Genomic DNA, 18,620 nt, shown 5'->3' with positions numbered 1-18,620 from the left:
GAGCGGAGCCCCGAGGACCCACAACAGCCAGCGGGGTGAAATCCAGAACCAGATGTTGAGTTTGTGGAGTCTGGACACCATCATCCATTCAAGGGAATTTGGTGAACCGAGAGCGGTAGTTTCAAAAACATAGCTCTGTAGATGGCAAACAGAGCCTGGAGCCCTTGCCAAATCGGTAAGGCCAGCCCAGCAGTGTTATGACCTCTCCACAGATGGACTGTCCAACCTTGATGGGTAGAGATGGCTGGGGACCAGGCGTAGGTGATAGGACTCACGTCCACATGATCCAACAATTCCATCGCCCATCAGGCAGCCTATTGGCCTCTTTCACTGTGACACCTAACTTGCCAGAACTGCTGTCTACTCGGAACTAAATCACCCGAGCAGGTGTTGTACCGCCACCTCTACCCTGCTCTGTCCTGCCTGATAAGATCTGTACTTACTGTGCCCATCACAAAGATGACCAGACCCAGGAAGCCTTTCTGGAACACAAGCTGACGAGTCACTTTTCTCAGCCCTGGAAATGTCTCAGAGGACCCCTATTGAGTCGCTGTACTATCCCTCCTTGTGAAAAAATAATCCAAACACACAGCAAAGCCTGAGCATTAAACAAGAGCCTCAGGTGATTCGGGACTTCCATCCAGTTTGAGGAAGGAGCTCCGGTGACCTGGCAGCAGCAGTGAAGTGCTGGGATGTCAACCAAAAGGGCGATGGTATGAACCCACCGGAAGCTCAGCAGGAGAAAGATGCAGCGATCTGCTTCCTGAAAGATCACAGCCTTGGAAATCTCCTGGGGCACTTCTAGGGAGGGCCAATGCGAATCTGCTCAACTGCAACTGAGTTCCACTTGGAGACGCTCTGACCTTGACTGCTCATGAGAAAGATGGAGCTCTCTAGTCCCGTGAAGCGGTGCAGCCTTGGAAACCCACAGGGGCAGTTCTATTCTGTCCCCGAGGGTAACTATAACTGGAAGGTAAGAAACTTGTTGTTGTTGTTGTTGTTGTTAGTTTGAGATCTTGACTGCACATCTCACTGAATGTCAATCTTCTTTCTTGCTCCAGCTAGGGTAGGTGTTAGGGGTGTGGCATGGCGACAGAGGATGTCACCAGGCCCACCCCCACCCACCCCTTTCTCAGGACATTTAAAGGAGTAACTGAAAGACAGATGGGGATGTTCTGCCAGATAGGGACTACCTAGTGCCGACATCACCACCTGAAGCCCACATTTTCGCCCTGGGAGCCTCTGAAGACCTCTCTGGTCCCTCCGTCCTGAGGTAGGTAGGGCCCTTCTGGAGGGGGTGGTGGTGGTGGTGGTGGTGGTGGTGGTGGAGGTGGTGTGGCCCTAGAGAGAGAGAGCCATGTCCCTGCAGAAGACACCTGTGCCTTTGGGGGCAGGACCACTCCTCCAGCAGGAGGTTGGTTGACTTTCTTGGAGCTATTGGTTAATAGCTTCCCTCAGATTTGTCATTATTTCTCTAGGTAATTTTTTTCCCCCTCAAATACTGTCATGTAGTGGTGGCAGAGCCTGAGCCCACTGAGGCTTGGCTCTAGGGCTTGTTGGGAAGGCTGCAGGCTGGCCATCACTGTACGGCAGTGGTCTTCAAACTACAGGTCGAGGGCCCAATCCCGCTGACCACCCACCTTTGTCTGTCCTACGGGCACCACTAGAAGATCAGGGAGAAGTGGACAGCAGATACCTTGCTTTGATTTAGGGCAGGGGTCCTCAAACTTTTTAAACAGGGGGCCAGTTCACTGTCCCTCAGACCCATTGGAGGGCTGGACTATAGTTTAAAAATAAACTACTATGAACAAATGCCTATGCACACTGCACATATCTTCTTATTTTGAAGTAAAAAAACAAATGGGGCAAAAACACCTAGTGGGCAGGATAAATGCCCTCAGTGGGCCGCATGTGGACCACAGGCCATAGTTTGAGGACCCCTGATTTAGGGGCTGTCTTACCCATGAACCCAAACATTTCCTGTAAAGTCCCTGACCTGGGCTGCTCCTCCCTGAGGTGTTTCTTTCACCCAGACAGGCTAGCTGTTTTCTTTCCTGGAAAAGGCTGGCTTGCTGGATGTGAATTTCCAAAGATGTGGCTGGTGGAGGGCCACAGCCAGCCTTCTGATCAAAGAGGAGTCGATCTTAGTAAATCAGGGAGGGGAAAGGTCAATCAATCGTGTCAAGATGAGCCAATGGCTGAGTTTCTATATTTCCCCTCATTAGTGGCACAGCATTAGGCTGATAACTGCCAGTTTGGTGGTTCAAACTCACCAGCTTCTTAGTGGTAGAGAAGATGGAATAGTCTGGTCCCATATACATACATGCTGGTCCCTTCATGGGGCAGTTTTGCTCGGTCCTAGAGGTTACTATGAGTCTGAAACCTCTTGGCAGAAAGGGTCTCCGGTATGTAACTTTTTTGAGCCACTCGCTTTTTCTGGAATCATCCCAATCCCCCTGAGGAGTTCTAAAGGACTGCTTCAGCACTGGACTGCTGGCAGTGAGGCCAAAGCGCCAGGGACTCCTCGGGAGAAGCCAGGGCTCTGTACTCCAGGAAAGAGTGACCATCTCAGAACCTCACAGGGGCAGGTCTACCCTGTCCTATAGGGTCACTGTAAGTCAGCATCGACGCCAAGGCAAGGAGTGAGAAGGAGTTCTAGTGGCTTAGTGGGCTAACTGCATGGAGCTACTGACTGCACGGTCAGCAGTTCAAATCCACCATCCGCATCATGAGAGAAAGGCTATCTTCTCCCGTAATGATTTACGGTTTCAGAAGCTCCAAGAGGCAGTTCTGCTCTGTGCTCTATGTTGCCATGAGTCCGAATCAAGTCCATGGCAGCAAGGTTGTTCTCTTTGGTTAAGAGCCTACAGAAGAACTCCTCCGAATAAACTTCACCTTCATGCTCTGTTGCAGTTCTATTATTTTTAATAAAGGAGTAGCAAATGTGCTTGACACAACGGGTGGATGTAAGGATTGTGATAAGCATCGTACGAGCCCCCAATAAAATGATTTTAAAAATAAACAAAGGGGTAGTGCAGGGAACCATAGAGTCCATTGGGGGTTCTGTGAGCCATCTCCAGGAGTGGGGGTTCCCTTCTAGGGAAAGTGACCTGGTCATGTTGCATTCTACAAAGGTCTCTCAGATCGGTTGATGTGGGTCCCATCTTTGTGATGGGAACAGTAAAGTAGCGACTCCAGAACAGAAATCCCAAGGGAACGTTGCCCCCATTCCCAGCTGCCTAGCAGGATACAGCAGTGTAGATGTGGGACTACACCCCTTGCTTGGGGGGGTGAGCTAGTTCTGTGCAGATAGCAGCTCTGCCGGTGAAAGGTCCCCGTGGGCTGCCTGATGGGGTGATGAGATGGTCCGGTCACGCGGACAAGACTCAGTTGATTCATGCATGTCAGCAGACCAGTTCTAAAGCAAATGGCTCAAAGAAATTCAGAATTGTGAGGCTGGAAAAGGAGAACCCAAAACAGGATGCACTGCCACCAAATGAATTCCAACTCACGGCGAAGCCAGCACAGCCATTCTGTTCTGAGAGGGGTTGAGGGGGTGAAGTCCAGCGAGCCACGAGGAGAGCAGCATGCCCCAGCAGCCTGCCCGGACACCATGGCCCACTGAGCACACTGAAAGGGAGACAGGGGGGCAAAGCATCTGTGACTGAATCCCTTGAGATCTGCGAGTCCAATGTGCTGTGTCACTGGTAGAGCACAATGTCTCTTCAGTCTTTGAACTCATGACATTAGCATTGGCTCCACCTGTCCCCAGTGAATAGCCAAGTTCTCCCTGGCACTCTCTCTCCAATTCCTGGCTTAGTGCCCAGCTCCTGAGTGGGTGCTTCTGGGCCCTTATCCCAGCTGTGACTCTATATGATGGTGCCAGGTCACTCCCCCCTCTTCAGGGGATGTTGGAGCACCAGGTCTCCATGGCTCTTCTGCTGACAGCGGTCACCAAGGGTGTACTGGCCAATCCTCTTGAGATGCCGGCTCTCAGATCTCCTGCAGACCACCACCTGGCACATGCCAAAGCAAAGGCACAGCCTGTTGCTGCCCGGTTGGCTCCACCTCATGGTCGCAGTCCTCTGCATTCCAGCCGAGAACTAATTGCACCATCATGTTTTCCGTGGCTGTAGTCTCTGCAGAAGCAGATCACCAGGCCTTTCTTTCACCTTGCACCTGGGTGGGTTGAGCCACCGCCTTATTGGTTCATAGTTGAACCCACACTGTCTCCCTGCATTGTTGTTTCAGGGTGTTTCAGGTGAAGACACAGACCCTAAGAAACTGCTCGGACTTTTTCTGCATCCGCTGTGACTTCCTTCTCTCTGTCCCTGTTACCACTGCTAAAGCCACTGTGCCTGGAAGCCTGGGATTATCCTGAGATGCGGGCCCAAGTGGCTTCATGGCTTTTTGCCATGTGGCAATGGACTGGGCAGACAATCATCAGTCAGGAGCGCATGTGTAGCAAGACTTAGGCCAGTCTGGCAAGGCAAGGTCACATGGAGTTATGAGACTGACTGGTTTACGAGTGGAAGAGGGAGCCACCAGAGGGCAGCCCACAGCCACAATGCCAGGAGATGCTCCCAGCCCTGCGCTTTGATGTAAGATGGCTGCTTGCAGTCTGTGGAAGAGCTGCCGAGCCTCATCCTGCAGTTCACCAATGGGCAAGGAGAGGTGGTCCTTGGCTGCCACCACTGTCAACCAGGAGGGAAGCAATGAATGGGCCTCAGGACTCTTCTCAGCTGGGGATCCAGAGGAGCGAATCATAGGGCTCCTCTGCTGTGCTCAGACCTCTGTTTAGGGAGCAGGTTCTAATGAGGGCAGCCTGGTTATTTGCCTCATCTGAGCTATACCCAGCCCCATTTGTTCAGGGAGAAAGCATCAGGGCTGGGAACAGGCAGCAGATGTATTCAGGCCAACATCATTGGATCGTACTGCATGCTAATGTGAGTAGGCAATCAAGGGACTTCCTTGAAAATAAAAATCTTCTGAGTATTACCTGCCTGTTGCTGCTAACTTTCCCCCAGTGTATCCTACAAGAGCATTTGGAGTCTGACAAAGATTTGACCCCAAATTTCTACAAGCATGCTAAAAAGTGAGGCTTCTTTCTATCCAAAGTCTCCTATCACAAGTGCATCGCTGGCCACAGTGTATTCAGAGACTTCAAAGAGACCATGCCATTTCACGCATTTATTATAGTCAATACAGGATGCTGAACTACAATTCAAGCTGTTATATTTACACATGCAAGCAAAATAATCTTTTAATCCATTGAAAGTCGCAACTTACCAACTGGTTTTCTAAAGGCAGCCTAGATGCTTATGCAGGATCTCACTGACTCCTATGAGCCGTGTGGGGACTCTGGGCGGCAGGAGCAAGGGAATCCCAAACCGTTTGGAGGGTGAGCATTGCTTGGCTTGTAGCCATGTAGAAGAAAGCCAGAGAAGCCTGTTGAGTGATTGTACCTTTCCCCCTGGCTACCATGATCCTAGAAGTCACCTATTTATATGATAGGTTGGAAAAGGTCCAAGACCCACTTTTCAGATGAGCAAACTGAGGCACCAAGGTGCACAAGGTTCCCAGGAGAGTGGCCTGGTTATTTGGCTCTGTTTGCTCCTCCATCTACCTGGTGGCTCTGAGCTGTGCCCAGCCCCATTTGTTTATGGAGAAGCAAACTTTCCACAAAATAGGATGGTGTTGGTGTGAGTGTGCCTTATGAAGAACAGGAAGGGGCGATTGGCCAGGAACTGAGCTCGGATGGGAAGTCTCTTCACTACAATGACGTCCCCAGTGGCCGCGGCAGCCTCGGTACCCGCCTCATTGACATCCACATATGACTTGTGGATGACCTTGGATAGGTGCATTGTCTTAGCTGGGGACATTCCCGAAAGATCAGCTTTGCGCTGGTCAAAGATGTCTGTCATCCCAAGAGATTTCAACAGAGAGTTCATCTCGTAGGTCATTTCAAGTTTGAACCGGGGGATATGCACCTCCACTTCTCTTTCCATCAGGTTGGAAGGGCTGGTCCACTGCTGGAAGGTCTTCAGGTTCAGCTGCTCCTCAATCTAAGAGACAACACACAGGTGAGCCTTGAGCCGCCAGCACCTGGGCCTCCAAATTCGAGGCTGATCATTTTCTCAACCGGAAGGAGTCCCTTTCAGCCTTCCTTTCTGCCTGTAAGATGCATTCAAGACACGCCTCCCCTTTTCTACTCTCTGTTCTCATCTCTCATTGTGATAAAAGGGCTGCAGCCAGGGAGGGGATGTTAGACCGAGATCCCTGCCGCCACCACACCTCATTTCCCTGTAAAACCAGGGAGTTGAAGAGGGTGAGTAACCCACCAAAGCGTGTTACCAACAGGATCCGAATCACTGCCCCTGATGGTAACAGGCTTCATTTCATTTCTTTGGGCTGGTAGCCCAACCAGTGCTAGAATTGTGCTGCTGTAGAAAGATGTCTTGCAAGGGTCTGGTAACAAGGATGTGGGTTTCCACACAGGCATGTGTTCAGATATCTGCTCGGGATAGCACCTTTGCTTTTGCATGTCTCTTTCTGCGCATGGTAATTGCTTATTCTCCCCAAACACATCGTCTTCAAGGGTAGGGACTACATGCTCCCCTCCCTGTGGCCTCCCGTGGTCCCAAGGGCAGCTCTGAAAGGTCCTGTGCTGAGGGCTTTGTCCTGGTACCTGTTCGAGCTTGGCCGTGCCCACTGGAAGCAGGATGAGCATGCTAAGAATATTGTTGACATAGGGCAGCTCCAGGACCTGTAGTTGTGCCTCCTTTATGAAAGCCAGTTTGAAGATTCCACTTTGGTACATCATTTCCACAGTCACACTTTTACCCTGTTAAAGAAAGAAAATGTGGTTCATTTGACAGCATGGCACAACTGTGTCATCTGTGCCCAGGCACAGCATAACCCAGACATCTGCAGTAGCACGATAGCACGCCCCCACCAAATCCTGTCATTGAGTAGATTCCCATTCATAGGTTCGAATAGCTATAAATCTTTTCAGAAGGAGGCAGCAGCATCTTTCTGCCTTGGAGCTGCTGATGGCTTTGAACTACAGCCCTTGAAGTAACCTGGAAGCATTCAAAAGCTTGGGTAAAATCAGAACTACTGAACACATCTTGCAAAAGCTGTTTTTCTGCCTTTTTTTTTTTAAGTAATAGTTCAAGTCTGAATAGTTCTAGTTCATATAGGTGATGTGACCTTCCTCAAAACAAAGCCAAGATTTTGAGCTACAGTTATTTATGGGTGGAAATAGCATCCTAGAATCTGATGCCATCATATATATATACATGTATTTTTTGAAAATCCAATTAGAGTCCAGAGACTCTCTAGAACAAAAATAATACAGAAGGGTGTGTGTGTGTGTGTGTGTGTGTGTGTGTGTGTTGCTAGAGAATTCAATGGCAGAATACAGGCAGTCCCCGGGTTACTAAGAAGACAATTTTCTATGTCGTTTTCCTTAGATTTCTATTGGGATTTGAGGTGGTTTGCCAAGGAAACCAGTTTTCCATTCAACAATTAATCTATATTTAATTTCATGCCATTGATTACAACCCAAGATAAAGTCTTAGAATGTTAACCATACTGTCCGCAGATCAACCCTACCAGCTGCAGTTGATGGGTTATAAGCTCCTGTAAAGGTGTGCAGGCTCATGAACCCAATGGAGCAGTGCAGCCTGTCCTAGGGGAGGGTGCATATGTGTCGGGATTGACTTCGTGGCAGTGGGTCTGGGCTCGGTGTAAGAAAAGGCTTAAAGCCGTTTCTTTCAGTTATTCAAAAGCTGCACACGCAAGTGAAGGTGATTATTACAGACAACTTGTGATTAAGGGTTGGTTCATGTGGTGTTTTGTTTTGTTTTGTTTAGCAAGGGCAAATTTTCATAGCAGTAAAGGGAAAGTAGAGTTGTCCCGACATTTCGTGTTCTTAACCCAGAGAGATTTAACGACAGACTGAAAGAACGCATCGAGAGTTGAACAGTAAGGAAAGAACAGGTTATCTGCCCTACCAAGGCTCCAGTTAGATGTCCAATAAGAAAAGTTACCGTCACTTCCCAGGGGGGAAATGGAGATCTGTGGAGAACACTGCTATAGAGTTGGGGATGCAAAGAGCTTCTACTGGACAACAAACCTAAGTTGGCAGCCCAGCCTCAGCCAGCACTGTGCTGTGGAAGAAAGGCTGGTGACCTGCTTCTGTAAAGACTGCCATCAAGGAGGGGTGAGAGATTGCAGCGAAGAAACCCTAGGGAGCAATTCTACTCTGTGACACATGGGGGCGCCATGAGTCTAAATGAACTCCTCCACAGCGATGGGTTTGGATTTTTGTTTCTTGAAACCCAGACTAGTGGTTTCACCAAAGCTTTCTAACTCACCCTGGAATAATGATTGAATTCCTCAAAGCCTCCCCTCCTCATTCAGAAGGAAAGACTTACCTCACTGAGCTCAAAGGGGGCCTTAGTGGTCTCTCTTTCCTGAAATTTATACTGCCATTGTCCTTTGAAATAGATGGCATTCACCAAGACCATGATGGAGGAAGGGTCAATTGTGCCCCTTTGAAAGAGGTCCGTGACTTTACCTGGGAATGAGAAGAGAGCAAACAAGCAGGAAGAAGGTAATTGTATCTGTGTTCCTGCTTATGGACCGTAGCGTTGACGAGTCAACGAGACCGCCGGTGCCATTGTTCTTTGGTTGCTGTCATGGTTGAGAAGGTACACAGCAAACCAGACACCGGTTCACTAGTTCCTATGGGTACATTCAGTGGTAACGTAATGACATGCTTTGAGCTGTATAACCTCGCCCATCCTCCTTTTTGGAGTTGCGCCTCCCCCACGCATATAACCCATTGAGCACTGGGTTCCTCTTGAGAAGAGTCTTTGCCGTCTGTTGGACCCCTAGAGAGAATTCCTGAAAAGAACACAACGCTCAGGGCAGGCTTTTTCCCCCTATTAGTTAAGCAAAATTAGAATTTAATTTTAAGAAGACTTCAGGGGATAGTTTGGGGGTTAACATTTAAAGAATGTCTCAGGGAAATGGTTTCAGATGTTCATCCAACCCTCCATGCCTCTGAAAAAAAAGCCATTGTTTTTCTAAGGCTGGTTATAAATTTGAAATGATCCCAAGAACTCCGTCTTCCAGCTGTAGAGCCTGATTTTATCAAATTAAAGTACTCCAAAGAATAGGGAAACTGACTTCATTCTAATCAGCAGATTTCAGGACAATACTTACTTACTTTCTTCAATAAAGAACCCCATGGAGGGACAAAGAACCCGTGGAGGGGTCTTCGCTAGATCACAAGTGATCGAGAAGAACCGTTTCTCAGACCACTGGAGGCAGAAAGAGGTGTAACAAAATGGAAGCCTTGGTGCCAAAATTCTTGACAAACTAGAAGTAGAAAATAATATCCTTAACCGGGAAAAAATGTCTTCATAAAAATACCCAAAACAAACTGTACTTAATGGTGAGTTGTCAAAATTTCTCCCTAAATTCAAATATAACACAAGGATCCCAACATCATCACATCTGCGCAACTGAAGGTCCCAGTCAATAAGGAAAGGGAAACAAAGGCAAAGAGATTACTAACGAAGATGATTGTGTGTATACCAAGCTAAAATAATTGAAAACTAAATTAGAATTGAGTCAATTCCTCATTGCTAGCATGCAAAAGTAAATTGTAAATTTGTATGTCAAGAAGTAAACATTTGAAATAATAGATAAAATGTAGCCAAGTTTCAGTAAATAACTCAAACACCCATAAACAAATTTTTCAAAAGATAATGCAAGACTCCAGCATGGAGAAACAAAAATTGCTATGTAAAGAAACTAGGGAGGGCCTAAATAAAGAGAGGTGAATTTCATGGTCATGGAATCCCTTTTTCAAAGATACCTCTGTGTATCAAATCGTTTTATAGACTCAATACTGAACCAATTAAAAGCTGTCTCCATGTCTTTCTTTAGTTGGTGATCTGCCTCCATCGGGTCCTGAGGAAGAGTTTCTCCATTTCCTTGCCAACATTCACTTGAGGAGTTATCCAACATAGGCCAGATAAGATGTGCAGACACGTTTGTGTGGTCTGATTTAGCCTTACCATTGGTTTGACTTTCAACCCAAGCGTTAATGGTTTGTCTTGCTTCTTCTGGAGAGTGTTCAAAATCAACAGTTTGCAGCCGGGCTCCATATATCTTCTCCGAACAGTTTAAGTATTGCTGTAAAAGAAAAATAATACTAATGATTACCAAAGATTACTATTGCTGTTGAGTTGATTCTGACTCACAGTGACCCTGTAGGACAGAGTAGAATTGGTCCCACAGGATTTCCAAGGCTGTCATCTTTGTGACAGCAGATTGTCATATCTTTCTCTCCCAGAGACACTGCTGATTTCCAATTTTTAAATTGACAGCCAAGGGCTTAACCACTGTGCCACCAGGGCTCCTACCAAAAAGATAGTATAAGGAACACATAGACCTGCTACTCAATATATTTTTAGAATAACACACAGACAAAAGCTCACAAAAGAAGCCGAGTGTGTGCATATTTATTTGATTAATAAAACCAGTAACCCTTACAAGATGCAGAGCCTTTCAAGAGGCATGCTCAGGTGAGTGCAGTGGTTGTTGGCTTTCCCACTCCTAAGAAGTTCAAAGCAAAGCAACAAATCGCAAGAAATGCAAACCATTTCACTCTGTCCCTTTCTCCTTTACAAAGCAGACAAGCAGGGTTACTACTCATGTTCTATAAAGAAAAACCAGAACCCGAGAAGCTAAGCCATTTGCTTCTCTGCCGTCAAGCAGGGTTGGTGGGAGTGCAAGGGTAGCCCGCAGCACCACAAAGGGAAGGCTTGGGAGTCCTGAATTCTTCTCCAGTGAAATATACCAACCTCCCCACGGGCCACCATACATAAACGTTGCAATAATAATTATACTCTATTGTACGGTAATTGTCATTTCTTCAATTCTACATGAAGTGTGAACAAAAGCACCTTAGCGAATGTCTTTATTTTTATTCACCTCTTATACATTATCCAAGCCAAACTAGGCATACATAGCCTGCGTGTGAAGAATCTGGCCCTCTTTTAACTAACTTCCCACCCTGAGACCACTGCCCGATTTCAAGACGGAGCTGTCATTGGTTACACCCACCGCCTCACCGCCAATACGGCGCCCAATCTAAATCTGCATAGACCCACATGGAATTGCTCATAACTCCACTGGACAACCTTTGGAGACACACCTTTATATCCCTGCAGGACCCAGAATCCCACTATGAACTAAGTAGGAAGACACAACAAATAGAAATAAAGATGTGACAGGGTTTGCCTGTGGTTTGGCTTGCCATTTGCCCAACTTTATTTTTTTTATATGCCTACAGCCAGTAGCTGTGGCTTCACAGGGAGGAAACTCTGGACTCCAGCGCGATTCAGAGGCTCTTGGCTGAGTCCACTCTCACCTCAATCACAGCAGGCTGATGCAGCGATTCGAAAGAGGAAGCTGGCGCAACTCCAAGAGTATAATCCAACTCACTGAACTGTACATGCAGAAACTGCTTAATTGGTAGATGCTTTGCTGTGCGTGTTCTCAACAACAAAGTGAATCTTTAAAAAATATTATTTTTTAAATTACACTAATTGAAACATTTTCAACATAGCATGCTGTAAGATCAAAATACAAAAATCCATTGGATTCTTGTATAGAAAAACAGTGAAACTGAAGAGGAAATTAAAATAGCAATGCCACTTACAGTAACTACCTAAAACGTAAAATACTGAAGAATAAATCTTAACAGAAATAAAAGACTTATACGAAGAAAACTATAAAGCACTTCTCCAAGAAACCAAAAGAGACCGACACAAATGGAAGAATGACCCATGCTTGTGGATAGTAAGACTTAATATAGTGAAAATCTCAATATTCGACTATTCAAAGTTTTTTTATATATTCAAATCTCAGCACAATTTTTCAGATAAATGGAGAAACGCATCACAATTGTTCCCATGCTTGAACCCCATTGCTTCAAACACGGTGTCAATCCATCCCCTTGAGGGCCTTCCTGTATTTAGCTGCCCTTGCACTTCACCAAACAGGATATCCTTCTCAAAGAACTTGTCTTTCCTGACAGTACGTGCAAAGTATTTAAGACAAAGGCTTGTCATCCTTGTCTCTAAGGGGCACTCTGGCCATACTTCTTCCAACACTGATCAACCAGTTTGTCCTTTTAGGAGTCCATGGTACTTTCAATATTCCTCTCCAGCAGGAGTAAGTTTTCACATTAACATCTTCATGGCTTGAAATGGAGTTAGCAAAACCATTTCATTGAATCTCTTAAGCTCAAACTCATTATCTGAAAGATGAATGCTCTGTGACTCTTCCCAGTCCTCGCGGGCTTTTGGGTGTGAAATTCAGAGTGCCAAGAAAGTGGCGGGCCACTACACCAGAGGGGCTCACCTGATGGAATGTCATCACCTTGCTCCCGTAGAGTCTGTTGGCAATGCTGAGGGTATAGTTGGAGTCTGGCTGATTGATTTGAGGGAACAGGGCTCCCAACTCGGAATGAATCCGTTCAGCTTGGAGGCACTGAAGTGTCAGCAAACAAAGAATGGTGCATTAATTGCTTATTTTCTCACCATTGGAGAGTTATTCATAAGTGATTTCAGTATCTAGAGAGCAAAGGGCTTCCCTCCAGATAAGAGGGCAGCACATACTAATGTAGGAATAGTTTCAAAGCCTCTTCTCTCTCTGGGTGTTCTCTAGCACAGCAGTCTCACCGTTCTGGTCTTCTGCTTGTTAGTTGTGTGCAGAATCATAGACGATTGTAAAAGACACATGCTCTTGTTGACCCTAACAGTTTTACCCAAACACAGAAGTTGACATAAATAAGGAAACCTAGGAGAGTGAGGCGAGCAGTTCTCTAAGTCTTCTTGCACCTTTGTGTCTGTAGAATCATGTCTCTTCTTGTTCTCAATATTTTTCAATGTTTCTGTTTAATCAAACTCAGCAGGAATGCACTCAACTGACCTCCCACCCCATCTGGACATCAACAACAGCAGCTCTACCATACATTCAGCTTTGATGAATCCAAAAGATGGCTCAAAACCATAGACCCTATAGGGATCGACCTATGTTCCCTAGGGGAAAGATGGAGCTTCCTACAGTTACAGTCTCAGAAGCTCACAGAGGCGCTTCTGCCCTGCCTTACAGGGTTGCTATGAGTTGGCATCAACTCAATGGCAGTGAGTTTCTTTGATTGTTTATTCATTTGCTTTTTTGGTACGCTCCCTAAAGCAATCCTTCCCAACCTGCAGGAATTAATCTCCAAATAACAAATCAAGTTTTGACAAGTAATGTTCTGTAAATTGATATGCATTTGCATTTAGTTTTATTTTTCCACACAATTGCAATTTAGCATGCAGCTGTTTGCATGTGGTAGTTCTATATAATTTTACGGCAGAAGGAGTCCACTGACTGTAAAGGAGGAACCATAGTCTCAGAGTTTAGGGGTTGAGAGGCCATCGGGCCAGGTTTGCCAGGCCCGATGTGTGTGTGTGGCCAAGCATCGGAGTCCTATCTTAGTCCCCACTATACCGAAAAAATTCTACCACTGCTTGGATGAGGATGGCAGACTCAACAAGGGACATAGTTCATAAAAGAACTGAAAAGTTTGGGTAAGAAGAACAATAAATAAGATAATAAAAATCTGGAGGACTTTATTAGTGTGATTACATTAAACTCTGCAGGCTGTAGTAATTATTGAGAAGATGAAACAAGAAGACAAAAGGAAACATTGCTAGCCAAGCAGGGACCCCACTCAACACTTGAACTATCATTTCTTGGTGCTCTTATTGTGAAAGTTCATTTCACATCTCGACTGTGATAGCCATACCTTAGATGAGTCCTGAAAATCTGATTTTAATGGTCCGACAACATGATTAAAGTGAAGCACCTGGAGAAAATACAAAGGGATCAATTGGCATGAAAGGAATGTTCAAGTATCTCTTTTTCCATTTTAGATAGAGATCAATAATGATAGCTTGCATTTAATAATGCTGTATTCCAATTCTTGAATTAAGTCTTTATATAGCTTCTATTATTTACCCCTCCCAACCACTTTATGAGTACTCCATTGTGTAGTTAGAGAAAGTGAACTCAAGAGAGACTAAACAACATGTCCAAAGTCATTGTCTCTCAGGTCCCAGGGACTGGGTTCTTTTTTTCTTCTCCAGCTGTTCCCAGGTTATTATCTAGGTTATTATCTAGGATGGCACCCATCTGGAGCTGTGTAAGACCTTAATGATTTCCAGCATCAATATCTAAAATATCTATTTTAAGTGCAAAAAAACATGACAAATAGAGAAAATTATAACCTTTTTAATTATCCTAAGATTTGTTTAGTGACATATTTATTAACTTTCTATAGCCATGAAAAAACAGAAATAAGGAGGCTGGGGAATCACAGAATACCATTCTATGTCACCTGAAAACCTTCCTTTTGTCTCCATGTTCTCTTCCATGAAAGCAGTGTTATAAAGTTCTAATGTAATAATGAATACTTGCAAAATAACATGCTTGCTAACTTTGAAAGTGTCCTGCAAATGTAAGTCGTGAGGCCTTATCATTTTATCTACAAAGGGAAAGACATGAGCCACACCTATGTTCTTTTTCACACAGACTCCGTGAGAGGAGGAACTCCACACGTGAACTGTGGAGACGTCCTTGTGGCACTACTATGTCATGGCATCACTTCAGCTGTTCCCCATGCTCAAGAAATAAGCTTGGCTCAGATAGAGCCTGTCTCCCGGAAGCTGGCTATTTCTTGGGGTAAAGATGCACAGTGGCTGACTCAGAGTGGGTGCCAGGAAGCTTTCCACGTTGGGGGCACAGTCTTGGCTGCACTCTGTACCTTCTCCATTTGCTCCGCACTCCGGGTTCGGGCACCGAGGAGGATCATGCTTAGGGCGTAAAGCAGACTCAGAGGAGAGAAGAAGATGTTGTCTCCGGCACTGTGGCTGTTCAGCTCTTTGAACACATCGAGGCAGAACTCCACGTTGGCTGTGCTGAGGGAACCCATCGTGTGACCAAGCACGGCCTGCGAGGAGCAGGGAGGACAAAATCAGAAACTGCTCACAGGTACAAACCCTATGTCAAGTTCAGCTATCACACTTAATGAAGGTAAGGGTCACAGCACATGGTTTATGGAAAACTGCGCCCTCTTGCCAGGATTTCTGATTGAATGCTGGGAGGGAAAAATCACAGTATCTTTAGCTTCTAATGTATAGAGATGCACCACTCCTCTTAAGCAAGTTTACAGCTATCTCACAGTTATGTGTAGACAGTTTTAAAATAATCCATATTTGTTCTGGAGGAACAGGATTGGCAGAAGGGATGGCTCTTTGTGCTCCTAATTGGTCATGCGTTAAGGCATTCCTCAACCAGGAATTTGGGTTGGAAAATCTTGAGACACACGAGCTTGGCCAGCCCAAATATTTTCCCACCTTCCCAGCCTCACAGACCAGCTCCATACCAATCGTTCTTGCACAAAAATAGCAAGAGTTGATTAATAAAGTTTGCACAAAGTTACCTGCATATTTTTATCTCCTTCATAGGATCCCATTCCCTGTGACCCTCCACAAAAAGTATGGCAACACTAGCAAGCCAGTCCTACCATGAGGACACGGGACATTCAGCAGCAAAAGACCTGGGTCTGGGTCCCCGTCAAGGCACCTGACACATAGCCACCATCTGTCTGTCAGCGGTGACCTGTGTGTCGCCATGAGGCTGACCAGGTTTCAGCAGAACTTCCAGACTAAGAAAGACTTGGCCATCTACATCTAATAAGTAGACAATAACCATATCCACAACCAACCATGGGCATGGCACGAGACCAGGCAGCATTTCATTCCCACTGAACTTGGGGTCAGCAGGAGTAGGGGACGACTTTGATGGCAGCTAACAAATAAATCGGTCCTATTCTAATAAATGATCCAAGCCCTCAACCCTGGGCCCTAGCCCAGGCATGACGTCAGTAACAGTGAAGGAATGGGAAAGAAAACCCTAGGGAAGAAGAGGTGCTGGGATTTGCATTAACTGGTGGCAATAGCATGTCAGGAAGAAAACGTTTATTCCATGCAGACCCACATGTATTTATTTATTACTCCCTACCACTAACTGTTGGGAGCTGTAGGTCGGTATAAAACTGATCAAGCCTGGTTGCTGCCCTCAGAGAGCTTTCATTCTTTGTTTCTTCAACCTCCTCAACCAGGGACCATTTCTTCCTTTAATTCCCAGATCCCTGTTGTTTCTTGGTTCACCTTTAACCTCCCTCCATGGTCCCACCTTCCTTCTCAGTCTCTTCTGCAGGATTTTTCTCATGATTTCAAGCCCTCCACATCATCATGAAGACCTTGAGCGGGCAGACAGCTCGTGTGCTTAGCTGCTAACCAGAATGTTGGAGGTCCCAGGACACCCAGAAGTGTCTTGAAAGAAAGGCCTGGGGTTCTACTTTGGAAAAACCAGTTATTGAAAACACAGCCGAGCACAGTTCTACACTGACACACATGGAGGGTCCATGAGTGAGAATTGACTTAATGGCAACCGCTGTGGGTTATGTACATCACAGTCCACCAGGATCCAGCATGAAGCCTCTTCTTCATGTCCAGCCAGCCTGTAGGGACCTCGTCCAAATCTGTGCTTTCAATGTCACTGAGCCTCTGAGATCCTGAATTGATAACATCCCTGAATTCCAGACTGCCTATTCATCCTCTACACCTGAATGTCTAACTTAGCACGTCCAAAGTCTCAGATGTAATATGTCCAAAAATAAATGCTTGCTTTCCGAATCCCTCTCTCTGCCATCTCCCTTGGGTTCTTGCAACACGTGAAGCACATTCTGCCTCGGGGTCTTTGCTCTTGTCATTTCTTCTTCTGGGATCTTCTTCCCAAAGCTGTTTAAATGGCTCACCCCAGCGGCTCTTTCTCTCTGTCCAAATAACATCTCTTGGAGGATTTTTTTTATTGCCTTTTATATGAAATACCAGGGCAAGTCGAAAAAGCATGGCTACAAAATCATAAATATTTTTATTAAACAAAATCTCCAAATGATTTCCCTACAGAGCCTCTACTGAGGTCCATGTGGTCCTGAGAGTGGTATTTCCACCTCTCACCCTTCCCTCACAGTGCTCAGAGCTCTTCGAATTCCACCCTGTCCAAGTAGCCACTCTGGCGTCCTTGAGAGAGTCCAATCATGTTCCTTTGAAAGGCTCGTTGAGTTTTCAGAATTTAAAATATAAAAAGGCTAAGGGGGGACATCAGGCCTGCAAGATGGATGGGGTAAGGTTTCCCAATGAAATTTCTCATAGGACAGCCCTTACGATGCTCAGAGAATGAGCAGGCGCGTTGTTGGTAGGGAAAAAATTCCTCAGCACTCCTTGTTCTCACCAATGCAGTTTTCAATTTTCATAGAACTTTTTTACAAGAGCCCCTATCGTTGTCCTGTGTCATTCAAGAATATCTATGGAGCTATCCCTTTGGAATGCCAAAAACAAACAAACAAACAGTCACCCTAACCTTCTGGGGTGGTTCCCTTGCCTTGACTGTAACTGGCCCAGCAGAGCCCACTGAAAACCACTCTTTGGATTGAACCTTTTGGTTGAAGGCACAAAAATGAGACTGAGAAGTGTGTTACTGAGATAATGTGTGTACATCCATCCACTGATGGCACAGGCACGTTTTGTTTAGAATACAGGTGTGCATGTACAAACTACAATCCTAGTAGCAACTTATCCTCATCTATGGAAGAAGTAAAAATTCCAGGTCTTTTACAATTTGGAATCTAACTAATAGGACCCAGTCCATTTCTGGGAAGAGGAGCTTATCAGAGGCAGAAATCCCAGGGTGTACAGAATCCTATCAGAGATACATGAGCCACAGAAGAGACCCCATCCAATGGGCAAGAGGCATCTGGATGAGTTCTGGAAGTAGAAGAGCTTCAAAGTGAACTCCCAACAGAGAAATAATTGCAGAGACTTCCCTGAGGAGAGTCTAGAGGTGTGTTTCTACAGGAAGAGAGTTAACCTGCCAAGAATGAGAAGTATGTTACTTGCATTATTGTGATGGGGGGTGGGGGGTGGGGGGAATCTGCAGAGGAATTTCTCACCAATGCAGTTTTCCATTTCCCTAACCTTCTTCCTTGGAATAAATCTGCATGATTCGCCTGGGTCCTTCGTGAACATCTGTTAAGTTACCCCTTTGGAATGCCAAAGAACATCTGGAATTTGTCATAGAAGAAGGATATCCAACACGGTATCCTTTCTAGACCGAAAAGACATCTTCGAAAGTGAGGCAATGTGAGGAGGGGCTATGTCTTAGCCGGGGCCATTGGTAGTAAGCAGACAGGTCTGTGTCTGTCATCAGGAAACTACATCTTCAAGGGGAGTTACCAAGTCCTGATAAGCAAAACACCAACCGTCTGGGTAGATTCTGTCCCTTTTGTCAAGAGTCCTCTGTCCTGACTCACCTTCCCCCTCCCTTTGTGACTACCCCCCTACCCTGCATCACAGCTATCCTTTACCTTCAGGGAGCAATCCCCTCTGCCCTTCAAATCTTTCAAAGTTCATGCTCATTGT

At 45.8% G+C, this 18,620-nt stretch overlaps 1 protein-coding gene across 2 annotated transcripts; it reads right to left on the bottom strand.

Moving 5' to 3' along the window:
- Positions 1–5,175: 5,175 nt before the first annotated feature.
- On the bottom strand, positions 5,176–15,081 carry SERPINB11 (serpin family B member 11). 2 transcript variants are annotated; one of them, XM_004703029.2, is made up of 7 exons: positions 14,900–15,081; positions 13,883–13,942; positions 12,448–12,576; positions 10,095–10,212; positions 8,442–8,584; positions 6,689–6,844; positions 5,176–6,065 (listed from the first exon to the last, which is right to left on the bottom strand). In XM_004703029.2, exons 1-7 carry the CDS (start codon positions 15,065–15,067, stop codon positions 5,661–5,663), a joined length of 1,179 nt encoding a protein of 392 aa, XP_004703086.1. In that variant the 5' UTR covers positions 15,068–15,081; the 3' UTR covers positions 5,176–5,660. The 2 variants fall into 2 exon arrangements, with proteins under 2 accessions (XP_004703086.1, XP_045152171.1); XM_045296236.1 differs by lacking the exon at positions 12,448–12,576.
- Positions 15,082–18,620: the final 3,539 nt, after the last annotated feature.

The sequence above is a fragment of the Echinops telfairi genome, unplaced genomic scaffold, assembly GCF_000313985.2.
Source record: "Echinops telfairi isolate 266 unplaced genomic scaffold, ASM31398v2 ScPeMD7_7400;HRSCAF=8409, whole genome shotgun sequence".
Taxonomy (NCBI): Eukaryota; Metazoa; Chordata; class Mammalia; order Afrosoricida; family Tenrecidae; genus Echinops; species Echinops telfairi.
Note: the sequence above shows the minus strand (reverse complement) of the source record. Positions and strands in the feature narration are given on the sequence as shown.